Source organism: Pomacea canaliculata, linkage group LG13 (genome assembly GCF_003073045.1).
Source record: "Pomacea canaliculata isolate SZHN2017 linkage group LG13, ASM307304v1, whole genome shotgun sequence".
Classification (NCBI taxonomy): Eukaryota; Metazoa; Mollusca; class Gastropoda; order Architaenioglossa; family Ampullariidae; genus Pomacea; species Pomacea canaliculata.
The window spans coordinates 16931138-16946477 of NC_037602.1; the positions used below are offsets into that span (position 1 = coordinate 16931138).

General features: G+C 35.9%; 1 protein-coding gene across 1 annotated transcript; it reads left to right on the forward strand.

Moving 5' to 3' along the window:
* Positions 1-1170: 1170 nt before the first annotated feature.
* On the forward strand, positions 1171-12906 carry LOC112553731. The gene is made up of 18 exons (XM_025221143.1): positions 1171-1265; positions 2733-2779; positions 3521-3632; positions 4138-4260; positions 4544-4666; positions 5475-5555; positions 6132-6253; positions 6876-6980; positions 7254-7343; positions 7486-7599; positions 8355-8451; positions 9305-9427; positions 10086-10235; positions 10577-10659; positions 11109-11182; positions 11503-11585; positions 12246-12385; positions 12833-12906. Exons 3-17 carry the CDS (start codon positions 3602-3604, stop codon positions 12320-12322), a joined length of 1476 nt encoding a protein of 491 aa, XP_025076928.1. The 5' UTR covers positions 1171-1265; positions 2733-2779; positions 3521-3601; the 3' UTR covers positions 12323-12385; positions 12833-12906.
* Positions 12907-15340: the final 2434 nt, after the last annotated feature.

Below are 15340 nucleotides of genomic sequence, written 5' to 3' on the forward strand. Positions count from 1 at the left end.
CTGGAACATTTGTTATTAGGGTGAAAGCCAGGGGAAGAGTGAAGAGAGACGGCATCAAGGTTTGCTCATGCAGCTCTTTCAGATGCAAAGTCAGTTTGAGAAACGTGTTAGGGCAGTTGAGGAAGCTCTGTCTTATCAGACATCATTGGCCCAGGAGACAGACAGTGCGGTGCTTGGTGCAGAAGGTGGGACTGCGAGCTATGCTGGGGCATTGTCTGAGATGGAGAAGACAACCGAATGGAGAGCCAAGGAAGAGGTGAGGTAGATTCGTGTTACGCACTAAGAAAATAAAGAATCTCATAGTATGAGAGGCTGTAGGATCAGTGAAAGTGGTTCACTATGTCTAAGGCATAGCATGTGAAAAGTGAATCTAGCCTTTTGGAGATTCGACCATGGAATGATCAGCCAAGTTGATTCAATCACTGTTGAGGGTCGATTTAGCCTTGATTGATAAGCTTACATGAGGTGCTGAAGTTTCAAAGCATGTTGATGATCATGGTTATTTCTTGCAGATCACCTTCAACCAGTATGACCATCTTCGCCTGGAGGCACCACAGTTGGAAACATCAGCACAAAATTCTAGAACAAGATCACTGGAAAGTCTTTCAGCTTCTTTACCTGCTGACTCTGCCACTGGTCAGACCGAAGAAATGCAACAGCTGGAGGAGACCACACCGAAAACTCCGTATGGTCAACATAATTTTTATTAGCCACTGTTGTTTATTACTGCTTAGACTAAAGTGTTTTAAGACACTGATAGCCCCATCATTCTTGAAAACTGATGTCTTTGACTGAAATTGATATGCACAGATAAAGTTCATATGTCACATGCCACATCTTTAATTCCATCTTTTACAGTATAGATATGTGCATGTGTGTGTTGGATGATTTTGTCCAAGGCTTTACCCCATCATGTCTAGCCAGTTATCAAAGCTACAGGTAGAATACAAGCAGCATTTTCATGATTTATTTATTCATGAATTATTCAGATTTTATTTTATATTATTATCAGGAAGCTGGTGGATCTCACTGTAGAACAAAACATTAAAATGATGGGCATATATTATTCACTGAAATTGTAACCATGTCTCAGTCCATTTTTTTTTTTACTACTTTTTCGTTTTTATTTTTGTTGGTTTTTTTTTTTTTTTTGTTTTTTTGCTGTTTAGAGTTGATGTCACCATTACTCAAGGATCACAGAACACTAAAAGCTCCTTTGAGACATCTGTAGATGGCAGTACTAGCAATGCTGATGTCAAGGAAAGGTAAATGAAACATTTGCATTCCTTAAAGGATGTCATTTCTGACACCTGCTGCTTTGACCTTTTTTCAAAAGTAAAACCCTACTAAAGTCAATCACTTTTTAATGATTGTTTTGCTTTTCCTGTAAGTCAACATCAAACTGACATGTAATCTAAGTGGCATTTATTTTTGTCATCACTCTGATGAATCTGTCAAGGGATATTACCTATTCACTTGTTTTTCCATAATGAGGATTTTAGAGGGAAGTTTAATACCCTTTGTCCTGTCCACCTCACTACAGCAAATAGCACCTTAAAATGTGATCTACACATTTGAAATAAGAGCAGAGGAAGAGTGAAACTGTAAATGCACTTGTGTAGTGAATGTGCATGTGCCTTTCTACCTGATCGGGAAATTTTGTACTGAATGCATGTACATTATCCTAAGTAGAGGTGTGATGAATAGAAAACCAGTAATTTTGTTGCAGTAAGCTCAATCAATGATTGATTTCATCACATGCTTCTAGAAAGTGGCATCACCACTTCCACTCAATATTCCTCTTCCCTCCTACTTGTAAACAGCTTGCATTTTTATTACATGTTTAATCATTGGGTTATTACAATTGTTGTTCTTTTATAATTTTACATCATCAATGATTGGAAGTTATAAGCAAGAGTATAAGCAAGATGTGTAGGTTATAACTGTTTTTTATAGTAGTTTAATGATTGTTGGAACAAGGTATGAATTATTCCTGTAACAATGAGTGCCCTTACTATTCATTTTCTAAACAATTTTTAATGAGGTGCATGCAGATTGCAAGATTTGACTAAATAGAGGATTTAAATGTCATACTGTCATGTTTGTGTTCTCTAATGTAATTGTTTATAAACTGTCATTCCAATTATTTTTTATTGTGACTGCCATAAGATTATTAAACTTGTCATGGATGTTATTCTCTTTCTTCCATATATATATACTTTTCTTCAAAAATGATTTAACAATTGCTTAATTCATTATTTTTAGTAATACTTTGAAAAAGGATCAGTAATAGTAATAATAATGCTTATTTATAGAATGCATTTCCCACCAACAAAGGTGGGCTCATGGTGCATTGCATACATAAAGTTGCATGGTGTGCTCACTCAGTAGCCATCAAGGCATGTCTTACAAATTCATTCACCTTAACTCAGGTCTTAACTCTCACGTTCTTTCCCTTTTACAAACACACACACACTGGCACTTATAAAGGGTAGAGCAAACCAGAGTACCCAGAGAAAACCACTGACCTGTAAACAGGTGTCCCATCCGGAGATATATAGGTGTCAGAACAGAGATATGAACCTATGACACCCTAATCTCATTGTCATGATGACAGGCGTTTTTGCAACTGCAACCATAAGCTATCCAGATCTGATTATTTGAAAAGTTGGTTGATTTTGTGCAAACAATATTTTCTACAGCTTAAATAGTTTTTTTAATATTTTTGACAGTGACATGTCAAGATCACCTACAGAGAGGGAACCAGAAGATACAGACAGTATGTTTGCTTCACAATAGTTAAAAATATTTTTAAAAAGACAATAACAATGACAATGACCAACTTTATTTGTCCCAGTGGGCAATTTGAAAATGGAAAGGTGCTGTAGTCACAAAAGTAAAAGTTAGAAAGAAAATAAGAAATAATGGGCATTGCAAGGTGCAGCGTTAAGGATGTCAACATGAAAAATAGTAATAAATGAAAAAAGAAGGCAAGTGACAATTATATGAAACAAAAATATTAATACATTACAATAGTAACATTCCCAAGCAAAACCAGGGGCAGTTTGTCCTCTTGGCACATAGTTTGTTTTGTTTAAAAAAAAAATCAAATTTCACTTTAGCGGGTGGTCTTCAAATTGAAAATTCCTCTCAATCTGACAATGAAACTTGATAGATATCAAAACCAGCCTTATTTATATAAAGCCAGTGACACACTAAATCGTTTCCTACAAATTTGACTGCTCCATGTTGTTTCAGTTCCATTTGGAGTCCATTTAAAAGTATGGGACAAATATGTCCCTTGGTCCTCAGAGGGTTCATACGTATACATTTATAATACTTTTGAAAGAACTGTGTGACTTGTCACAATGTGCAAAAAATGACAGTAGTTGAAAGAAATATAAAATCTTGTTTTTATTTATTGCTAGTTTAAGAGATTTCATTGCAGTTTATGTTTTAGTATGATCTGTATATAGATCATGTGCAAAAGGCTGATTTAAAATCTGTTTTTACATTGCAGTGTCCAGAGCAGAGCAGTTTTTAGACTCGTTGAGCATCAGTGGAAGCCTAAGATATCATAAAGAACCTATCAAAAATCCTCATGCAGTCAGTGCATGAAGCTTTAAAAGAAGGTAATAATATAACCTTTGAAACATGTTGGGATATAAGACCACATCTAAAACTGTCTTTTGTAGCTTGTGCATTCCATTTTTATGTTCATGGTAAATTAGAGTTGTGCCAGTTTACGGGCTAAATCTATTGTCACAGGGCACATAAACTCACACACACACTTAAATATATATACAAGCATACACTGCTTATTCAGTTTATTGATAGGTGTTTATTATTTGCTATGCTTAGAAGGTAAATGACATGTGCATGCACACATACACACACATATTCTAATGCATCCATTTATATGTAGCTGGATAATATTTAAACTAGTTATGATTATCAATTTTTGAAAGAAATAGTTTTTTATTCTTAGTATTTTGTGAACCACGCCTTTTCTTTTGTCCTGAACATGCCTGAAGGTAAAAATAACACATGATGGACTTCTGCTGTAAAAGACACATGAATTTATAGCGCAAAAAAAAAAAAGGTTATTGAAGAGAGAGTGTTTGATTTAATAAACAGAAAAGCAACCACCACCACGTGCCAAGTCTCTGGACACCATATTGTGCTTGGACGTGTCTGCTAGTGTGGTGGAAAATCCGGGTCTGGAGACAGTGAAGCAGATTGCCCTCAAGTTTGTAGATGGTGTGTGTATTCTGCATAATGTGTAAAAAAGCTTTTGTGTAGTTAAGCATCCATGGATCACCCTAGATAATTTGCTGTAACCTGAGTTAAAAGATTACACAAAAATAATTACTTTAACACTGGAAATTTGTGACAGTGTGTATTACATGAAACAAGAAAAGAAAGGAGTAAATGATAATAACCTTATCAGTTTTGTTTGGGTTTTTTTTTGGGGTGTGGGGGGTCCTAAGAAGATGAATGAAGCTATCTGTTAGTCAGACTTTATATGTTTATCCCAAAACAGGTGTAGAAGACTTGATGGAAGAAATGGACTTAGAGGAAAACATTGCTGTTGTGACAATGGGGAAAAAGGCAAAGGTCATCCAACACTTGACCAATGACCTCAGTCTGGTCAGGGAAGCTATAGGTACACCCATCACTTATTCTGTCTAATTCAACATGATCATTATGAATGTCATTCAGGAATATGATTTATATAAATCAGCTTGTATCAGTATTGCACAACCACTCTAATGACAGCCTCAAGGTAATGCTGTAACATGATAAAATATTTATTGGAAAGGTGATGTTGTCTTGTTACCTTTTACAGGGTTTAGCTTTGATTATTGTGTGTAGACTTATTTAGGCATCGTTGTCATGAAATTTTGATATAAAATCAAAAGTCAAATTTTTTAGGAAAACAATTGAAACTTTCAGCATATCAAGTAGAGGCAAGGTAAAAAAAAAAATTTTTTTTTAAATATGTGACCTAATGCAGATCTGGAATATAGCCATGGAAAATGATTAGTATGTGAATCTTGAAGGGATTTTATGGTCACGGGTATGTTTTGATCTTCCCAATAACAATGCATATAAAGTGCATCTCTTGTGAACCTATTTTCAAACTCAGTCCTGACAAAATGCTGATTTCATCTGGACCTGAGCAATTGCTGATGACCAATAGCTAGATGCATTTATTTTGGAAATTCTTTACTCGGGAACTGCTGTTTGTTCTAGGGAGGAACTGCTGCACTAAAAAGTAGAATAAATTCTCAATAAAATTATAGACCTTAAATTATTTCTTGTGATTTCATGATTGAGCTAATCTAATATTTTATAAATTTTGCTTCCTCCTTGGACTCTTGTAATCTGTTCATTTAGAGCACTTTTTAATGGCTACAAAACCATTCCAAATTCCTGAACAAAGTCCTTAAATGCATCCCTGTTATTTTCAGAATCTGTGGACAATGAGGCTGGCGGCCGCTCTCCATTTATGCAGGCATTGCTCGTGTGCCTTGCTGCTAACAAAGGCAGAGGTATGTGTCTGTATTTAACCATAGTTGTGAATGTATCATGTGCACTTATGAAAGCTGCTATCTATTTATATTTATTTATTTTGTTCTCGCTTCCTTGTCAAAACCTGTCACTCAGATATATGCTTGTCTTGAACTTGCATGTCTCTGTAGCGTTCTCCTGAGAATATTATTTAATGTAATGATGTTTGTTATGTCTTACGCTTGTCAAATGGCTGAATGTAACAAATTAAACCAGAAAAACATTATTTCTTACATGAAAGTTTTCATTTCACAATAATATCAGCAATATTTTGAATGTGTCCTTCATTTTACATGCTTCAGCCACACAGCTGATAAACTATTTGCTTGGGCATTTATCAGAATAGAAAGCAGAGTTCTTGATTAAACATACTGTTGTATTGCTGGAACTTTTAATTTTTCAGCAAATTTTTTTCCCCCTATAATTTGCTACATACCTATGAGAAGTATAAATGAACCAGTAGGTAAGCAAACCATCAATGTATGTATATATAGTGTGTGCATGTAAGCATATCTGCATTTAAAATATTTTCACTTTTTTTTGATCAATTGGAAAAGGTGGTATTGTGAATGTCGCTGGTGTGTACAAAGTGTATCCTCGCATCATTTTCATCACTGATGGTCATCCAACTGACGAGTCAGTAGAATCAGGATCTGATAGTCCAACCAACCTGAGCCAGGTATAGTTTGCCTCTCTTGATTCTATATATTTGATTGAAATGTCCATATTATGAAAAAGAATATAAGTACAATAAAATTCATATAGCACATTTACTAGAAAAATATGTTTCCCTTGTGCATTGCATTTTTGAATGTAAAAAAAAATCAAACTGATTTGCTTTATCCCAACAGGCGCACAATATATGGCATGTAACAGAAAGGGGTTAAAGAAACATTGCATCCTTTAACCCTCTTGATGTTAACCCCAAATCTTACTAGGGCTTAAATTTTATGGAAAGATAATAATTCTATTTCTTGTTAATGTTATCTAAAGCAGTTAACCCTTGAATGTCACTGCAAAGGGTAACCTGATTTGACCCAGATTCAGAATTGGCCAGAGTACTGCTCGGGGTTAACTGTTTTTATGTAAATTTCAAGCCCGAGTAACCTTTGAGAATTAATGCCAAAGAGGTCAAGTAGCTTTAATTTTTCTGTAATTTGACAGCAACCAGTACTTGTTATGGGTCTGGCAATGTAGTGAGTTCTTCTCATTGAAACTATAACTATAAATGCAAGTTGTTTATTTATTTTCTTTTTTCAGTGAAGAAAGTTTATCAGAACTGCTCTAAAATGTTCTCACAGGTTAAGTTTTCCCTGGTGCAGCTAATCACTGAGATTTCTTCCAAGAAGCATAAGTCTACCCCAAAACCTATTTTCTGGGTGCCAGTGGGAACCAAGGCAAACATGGTATGGGGGACTCACTGATAAATTTTTCTTGGTTCTTCATTGAGAGACTCTTAAATATTGTTTACACACAGTTTCATGAAATGATAGTCATCAGCATTTTGTATTTAAAAAAAGAAATATGAATTGCATGTGTGTCTGGACATTTGCGTGCATCTGTACATTCACGTGAGAGAGACATCTCAAAGAAGCCTTAATATAATGCTGATGGATCATGCCAGGCTCATCTAGAAATGTGTGACCATTTGCGCATATTTCAACTTTTCTTTTTGCCAGGCATTCTTAGATTCTTTGGCTGAGCTATGTGGTGGGAGATCAGTGCCTGCTGAAGACATCAAAAGCTTGTGTCGCTACTTCAAAATCCATGTGAGTACCTGAAACCTCTTAGTTTGATTTATTCAGAGAGCTTACCCAGTTTATCCAAGTAGCCGTGAATGATGCTGATGACAGATGCTGTCATTCTTACCCTTCCCTAGCAAGCCTTTATCAGTTTTGTTCATCTTTTTAGCAAACAGCTGGACGTTTGTACAAGATGATAAAAAACCACCCAGACCGCTATGTAGATCAACAAATGCAGTCAGTGGTAACAGCCATTTCACCAAACTTGACCATCAATGAGCAGGTTAGTCATCATGAATTAGTTGCATAATTTTATTTTGACATGTAATAAAAAGATAAACATACACTTAAACACACACTTATAAACCATCTATCTGGGATGGAAGTGGTGGATTTTTTTTCAGAAATTTACAGAGTTTCAAATGGACATCTCAGACACACTTAAACAGGACACAATACTAATTTGTATCCATGGCATTGCTGCAACAGGATATATAAAATGTAGAAGTTTAGGGGAAACAGGAGTACAAAATTATTTTGAAATGAGTTGATGTAGTACATGATACTAGACTAGTTCCCATAATCTAAGCAGACAGGAGCCTCTAAAAAAGAACATTTTTCACATGGAGTTTGGAAGGAGATCAAGACCTCCAAGCCATTTCTCACTGTGTCACAAGAATAGGTTCACAGATTTGACAGTGCCTCATTAGTCACTGTGTCACAAGAACAGGCTTACAAATTTGGAAGTGCATTCATTAGTGTTTTTTTCAAAGTCTCACACTAGCTTGCAACCTTCATTGATATCAGTTGGTGTAGTCTGTGTAGCTGTCTTAAAATTTAAGTAAAATAATGTCAATAATGCATTTTATATAAAATAATAAGATTGCTATATCATCTATATTAAGTTTTGTTTTATATCTTACTCATCTTTAAAAATAGATACTTAGCTTGTTAAGTAAGACAGGTGGGTGGTGAACATTTTTGACATTATCAAAAGAAGTGTGGCTTAAGGCACTCAGTTTATATTTGTCTTTGTAGCGTACAGTTTTGGAGATTGTGATGAAACTGAAGGATAAGCCACCAGAAGAGGAAGAACCAGAAGCAGACAGCTTTGGCAATTTGTATGAAGACAAAGGTGGGCACTTCTTAAGATTGATGCCTAAGCTCAGAGTTACACATAAAACCAGACAAATGTGGGCAAAAGTTTGAGTAAATTTGGCAGAGCTTTTGTACAACTGTCATGTAGACACTTCCCCTTACGTTTAACAATGCTTGAAGTTAAGTTGTGGGTAGTGGTTGTGTCCCTGCACACTGTGGCTCTCAGTAAGCAAGGAGGCAGACAAACTTGTCTGATGCTCGTTAACCAGGCAATCTCTTACTTTGAGGCCAAAGGCCTGCTCATGTACCACTTCAAAAGTTAGTAGGTAGACAACCACGACCCACCATTAGACAACCAGATACTGCATACAAACACAACTCACCCTTACATGACTAGATGCTCAGTCTCACAAGCACCAACCATCATCTTCTGGACACTGCTGACAGTGTGCTCATATGCACCACCTGAAAGCTGTCACACTGACAACTGCCCATGCGAGACAGACCCACTGACCCATGAGCATTCTGCAGCTCTACCCACTACACAAACAGGCACGGACAGAGCTGTGGCCTCACGGAGGCAGAAGAATTTTGGGACACCGACATTGAAATTGCTGAAAATATCAAAATCTGATAAGCACGCTTTCAGAAAGTGATTGTGGGCTGGAAAGGGGTCATCAACTAGAATTTCCTTTTTTTTTTTTTTGCTTTGCTTTTTCCCATATCTTCCTACTACCCATTAAATCAAAAATATAAAATTTTAGCTAAATTATTTATACTAAAATATCTAATTTCATCCTGTTGAAACTCTGAGCTAATCTTTAAAGTTTAAACATGGCAGGAAATGTGAAGAAAAAAATGATTTTCTTCTATGTGTACTCTCTCTCCAGAGAAAGTGAAGACTGGTGAGTTGTTGCCACTTGGAACTCGGGTGGTTCGTGGACCCGACTGGAAGTGGAAAAATCAGGATACAGATGGTGCAGGCACAGTGATTCAGCATGACAAGGAAAACAGTGAGTAACCTTGTATCTTCCATGCTTTTCCTTTAAATATTGTAATGATCTCCCTTTGAAAGAACATTCTCATATAAAGACTGCAGGAATTGCCAAAACAGCAAAGTAATGCAATAAATAGTCCTACAAGCCCATATTCACCATAAACACCCAGTCTTGCTGAGCTGAAAAGAAGTAAAAATATATACTTTGAAACTTCCTTATTAAGACTTGCTAAAATGCACCAAAATCAGTCTTAGTAGAGAAATCTATCAGTCTGCTTTCATTTCACAAACTATGACTTCAAATGCCTATAAATTCAAGTTTCTTTATTTGAACGATGAAAAGAAAAGTTTTTAAAACCATATTATAATGCTTTTCTTTGTCATGTTCACTTTCAAAATGATTTCAACAGATGACTTCTCCAAAACACAGACTATCAATCACAAGTTGCACTAGCAAGGTAGATGACATTTACACAGTGAAATATGTCCATGAAAAGTTTTCGGGTTATATCCAAGAGGGAGTTGCAATATGGAAAGTCTTAATGAGGAGGTTTCACTGTATATACATATACACCCCAATATGGTAAAAAATAATTCAGCCATATAATATATAAGTACATAAATAAGTAAATAAATATGATGTGATCTTTCTATGCTTTCACCTAATTTTTTAGACTGGATTTATGTGAAATGGGACAATGGAACTCATAATGCATATCGATACAACGAAAATGGAAAAGTTGATGTCGAGGAATCAAAACATCATCCCAGAGAACTACCACTAGACAGCCCCAGCCTTGACTTTGGAGTACGAGTAGTCAGAGGTAAGCAAAGGATATTGTTTATTTTTCTGACACAATTTAACATGAACTTTTCTTAAAATCTCTGCTGATAGAAAGAGAATGGACACTTTGCTACTTTGCTACATTTTATGTGAGTGAATATATAAATATATGTATGTGTTTGAGTATAAACATTGGAGTCCTGCCATCTCTTTTTGACCTCTTGTCTTACCCCATAAGGATCTTTCTCTACATGACATCGTAAACAATATAATAAAATCATTCCTTTTTAGTACTTCAAAACCAGATTTTCTGCTGCTTAATTGAAAAAATCCACTGCATTTAAACATCAAAAGAATTAAGACACACTCCTTAATCCTAAGGTCCTGACTGGAAGTTTGAAAATCAGGATGGCAAGGGCCCAGGCATTGTTGTGCGATGGCGCAAGTCAGATGGAAAGTGTAAGGTATGTCTGTACCAGCTGCAGTACAGTTTTCATTATGTTGGTCTTTGTAAGGTACATTTTTATCTGGTCTTTGGCATCTCCTTGATTTTTGAAAACAATGAATCTAAAAGGTAGAGATGATTTGTGACAAATGACAGACTGAAACTTATTGCCTCGATGTTTCTTAAACAAATGTGTTTTAAGGACACATTTAAATGATTTTATCATCTGTTGGTGGTGTGTCATATGATGGAAGGTGTTCCAACAAGTTAATGCTGATCGATGAATAGCTTAAATATATGAACATGTATGCAACAGAAAAAGAGATGCAGACCTTGCTGCATAATAGTAGATTGGAGTTTTTTTCATTATTCTCTACATTTACTTACAAAAGAATATAAGTGGATATGGGAAATACTTATTCCAAAGCTTATTCGTTAGTGACATATTTTGTATTCCATATTTGATAGGTTCGATGGGACAACACGGGTACATTCCATGAGTACTATTACAGTGCTAAACGTGGTCATGAAGTGCAAATCTAGTAAGTAAAGATTTAGTCATCTATTTCTCCTGTTGTGTGTGTTGTGTGCATTTACGCCTTGCAGTTCAATACAGAACAACACTACTGTAGTGCAGGTCTTGTCTAAAAATTGGTATATCCACCTGCAGTATGGATGAGCATAGCTTCTTGCCATTATTATTTTGTTAAACGTGCATCTCATTGAGAGTGTGAAATATTTATTTTCTTTAATTAAATATATTCTAAATTGCTAGGCACTGATTTCTGAACTTAAAATGCATGCGTAAAGTAAATACAAACATTAAAGAAAGAAGTCATGTAATCTGTTTTTGGCTTTACAGCACACCTCAGTTTGCTAGGGATGGAACAATTCTGCAGACAGATAATGGAAAACCTACAGAAGAAAGTGTTGGGCAGACTTCCAGTATGTCATTATTATTGTTTTGTTTTGTTTATAGGGTTCTTTTTTGTGGTGGAGGGGTTGCTTCTTATTGTATGTCTTGTTTTGTTATTTTAAACCTGTCACCAGTGCAGTGAAGGTTGGTCCACTGGTTTTGGTTGTCAGGGTGAGCTGCTGGATAGACACAGCAGTTGTCATGATTTGCCAGTTAGGTCTGTCTCGGATAGTGGTGACATTTCTTCCTATTCTCAAGATTTCTCAATATGTTCTCAATCTTCTCCTGATGTTACTAATCCTTGTTTTCTAGAGTCGTCGCTGCTAAATCTGTAGCCATTGCCCTTTGCATTCTTCATTGTATATCTTTGTGATTATTTCGTACATCCTTTAAGTGCATTGAGCTTGCCTATTGGCTGAAATATTGCACTGTACAAATAAATTTATTATTAAGGGAATTCTAGGAAAGTGTTACTTTTAAACTATTTCTTTTAAATCTTTGTCTAACATCCATTTTAATGCATGATGATACTATTCATCACTAAAATCTTAAACACTTTGAGACTTAATTTGTGAAATGTAAGCAAAACATGCCACAGAAATTGAACAAGGTCAAAAGTTCATCTTAAACACTTTCAGCAGCTCCCTATCTCATAAAAGGCAACGTTGATATTGTTTTATTGCCTTCAGCAAAGACTATTCCTATGTGGAAGTGGAGAGATGAGAATCGGAGGTGGCGACTCTACAGTGAAGACATTTCTGTTTAAACTGGAGAATGAATATCAGAAACGGCAGCAGGGTTCTGCAGTTATCATGAAAAATGGCATAAGGTTAGTGTAGCAAGTCTGTGATTGGCTGGTATTGTCCTACATAAGATTTGTGTGTGTATGCGCGCGTTTGCACGTGCACAACCATGTACCATGTTTCCATAAAATGATGGTTCAGGATACTCATCATAAGATAACTGTCAGAAGATAACTGTAGTAGAATAAACGTAGATTTTTGCTCATGAAAAGATTAGATATCCCCTGAATATAAGCCCTAATACTTCTATTGGAGAAAAAATTAATATAAGACCAGGTCTTTTTTAAGGGAAACATGGTATATTGTGGTTAACATGAAGAGAATAAGCTGGATGCAGACCCTGCTATAATTGTACGTTTTTTCTTATTTCTGTACATTTGTTAATTTTTTAAAATGTGCACAGTATGAGATGGATGTCACATTGCTTACTCGTGGACATCTGTCCGTATTGTGCTTTTTTTCTGATTTCCTAGCTGGCGCGTCAGCTTCAAAACATGGCAGGAGAAGGCTGTGGACAAGGGTATTGCACATGATGTGGAGAGAGAGTGTAAGTTTGTCCACTTTAGTTGTAAACTTGAGTTTCTTGATCATCGAACACAATGAATTCATTTAATCAAAAAACTGATGAAAACCTTTAACATAATGTCACAAGTGTGCTAATATTTCTTTAGTTTCTTTGTCATAGCTCACAGTAGAATAAATCCAAAACAAAATTGAAATATAGGAACTTTATTTTCCTTACAACAATTAAGTGGAACAAAAATAAAGAAAAAAGGACCATAAATTTTCCTGTCTTTTTTTTTTATCTACAGCTGGTAACTAGATGTTTTTATTTTCAGTGGTGGATGAAGAAGGAAAAAATGATCTACTAGCCTTCGAAATTTCTCTGCAGATTGACTGAGATAGAGTAAACCAAATTGGATAATCTGGTCCTCAGCTAATGATAATGATACTAATGCTGCCCTTCAAACCTTTTGTAAGGATGAAATCTGTGCAGTGAAATGGAAATGTTAATGTGAAAACTTCTGCCACTTCTCCACTTGCTGGTCTTTACTCTAAACAGTGGAATTTGTGCCATGAATAGTGCCATTTCTGCTACTGCTGTGGTACATAAAATACCACAAAAGATGGCATTTTGAGTATGTGCTTCTTGTATTGCACATATTATCACCACAGTTATTTGATATTTTCATCATTGTTGTGGTGATGACAAAGTATTTGTACAGTCCTTAACAAGATATTCTGTCATGTCTGTGAGACTTGATCTACAGGCATGTAGTACAGAGAGTGTGTGAGTGTGGGTGTGCATGTGTGAACAAAATCAAATTATTCACATGGCAGTTATATTTGTTAAATGGTCAGACTGGTGATGTTGAACTTTGTGATATATGTATATATATTATGCACTTTTTCCATTTGGTGAGATCTTAGCTGTGAGCAGGGCACTAGAAAAGCAACATTTTCTTGGAGCTGATGATGTTCACACTTTATAAGTAATTGTTGAGTGGGGAGAGGGGACAATGATATATGGGAAGCAAAAAAGTTGCAAATGTTATTCATGATTCTCTTGAGCTGTATTTGCCTAAGAAAAAACTTAGTTATATTGCCAGCAGTAAAATGCAAAACATCATCTGTTCAAACTATCAAGTTACAAAGATTATTGTTTTAAAAACAAGTTGCATCCCTTCATGAATTCACATTTCTCAGGGGTAGTGCACAAAACACAGACAAGTGACATGCCTAAAACAGTAAATGGCTACTCTCAGGTTGCAATGTACTGCACTTTGCAGGGTTTGCATGCCTTGCCAATGCGCTCCGAGCTTTGTGCAGGGCTCACAAAGGGCCTTGAAACAAAGTTTGCAAGGATAGGACACAGTTCTGTTTTTCACAAGGCATGATCTACATTGCATAGCTGTAGCCAGTCAGAATGTTCAAACACAGTAGGCTCCCTTTTACCTCCAAATTATAATGTGAAAATGCCAAAGGTCTGAGGCAAAATGTTTTATGTTAAGGGCACTGTGGGAGATTAATATACCCCTGTATACTCAATTAAGCCCTTGCGCCCTCACCCACATGTTTCTCCTTTCTCTCTCTCTGGTTCCTCAAGTAATGTGACTAAGGTAGCTGCAGTATCTTTTTGTCAATGTTGTCTGCTGTATGCTAATTGCCCATACTCTAATGGATGACATCACCTTGCAAGCCATTTGCGAGTGGCCTTGTTGCATTAGAGGAGAATGGTGTTGCAAAGCTTCATTCCAAGTGAAATCTTGCACACGCAAACCTTAAAAACATTGCAGCATGAGAATATAGCCCCTAAATCTGTAAATGTTAAAAAAAAATGAAATTAACATCTTTGTATCCCAAAGGCATCAATATTTTTGCTCTATTTTAACTCATTCAGTACGGGTGTATTGACACAGTTGAGCTATAGCTATGAAGACCTCGCAGATGCAAGCCATATAGGAAGATTTACTCTAGTTCCTACTGTCATGTTAAAGTGAATAAGGTTCTTTTAAGAAATGGTTTGCTTTCTATTTTACCATGGTTGTACAATTGCAGGATGTTTATTTTCCAGATTGTGATAAATCTTGTACTTTTAACATTGTGATTTGCAAGCAATTTTTAAATTATCCCATGTCATTCTTAACTCTGTACAGATTTACATAAACTTGTTCAGTCAAAAACCACATGGTGGCATTCATCTACACTCAAGAAGTTTATGCAATAAGAGCTTGCAATGATCAGCATAATTCCACATCAAAGTAAGGTCAACATAAGACACCACCAGCAAAGCTGAAACCAGTGCTTGTGTTCATATACCTGTGTGTACATGTGCACACATGTACATGTCATGTGTACATATGTACAAGAAAGGGAAGGCAAGAAAGTGTCTCTGGAAGGCTATATACATGTGGTTTTGCTTAGGACTTGACGAAACAATAAAACACTAAATTATTATTTGGTTTTGCTTATGACTGGAG

Coding starts and splice junctions, on each gene's coding strand:
- LOC112553731 (XM_025221143.1), top strand. CDS start 3,602: ATGCAGTCAGTGCATGAAGCTTTAAAAGAAG. Junction 4,667..5,474: donor TCTGGTCAGGGAAGCTATAG/GTACACCCATCA, acceptor TGTTATTTTCAG/AATCTGTGGACAATGAGGCT. Junction 7,600..8,354: donor ACTTGACCATCAATGAGCAG/GTTAGTCATCAT, acceptor TTGTCTTTGTAG/CGTACAGTTTTGGAGATTGT.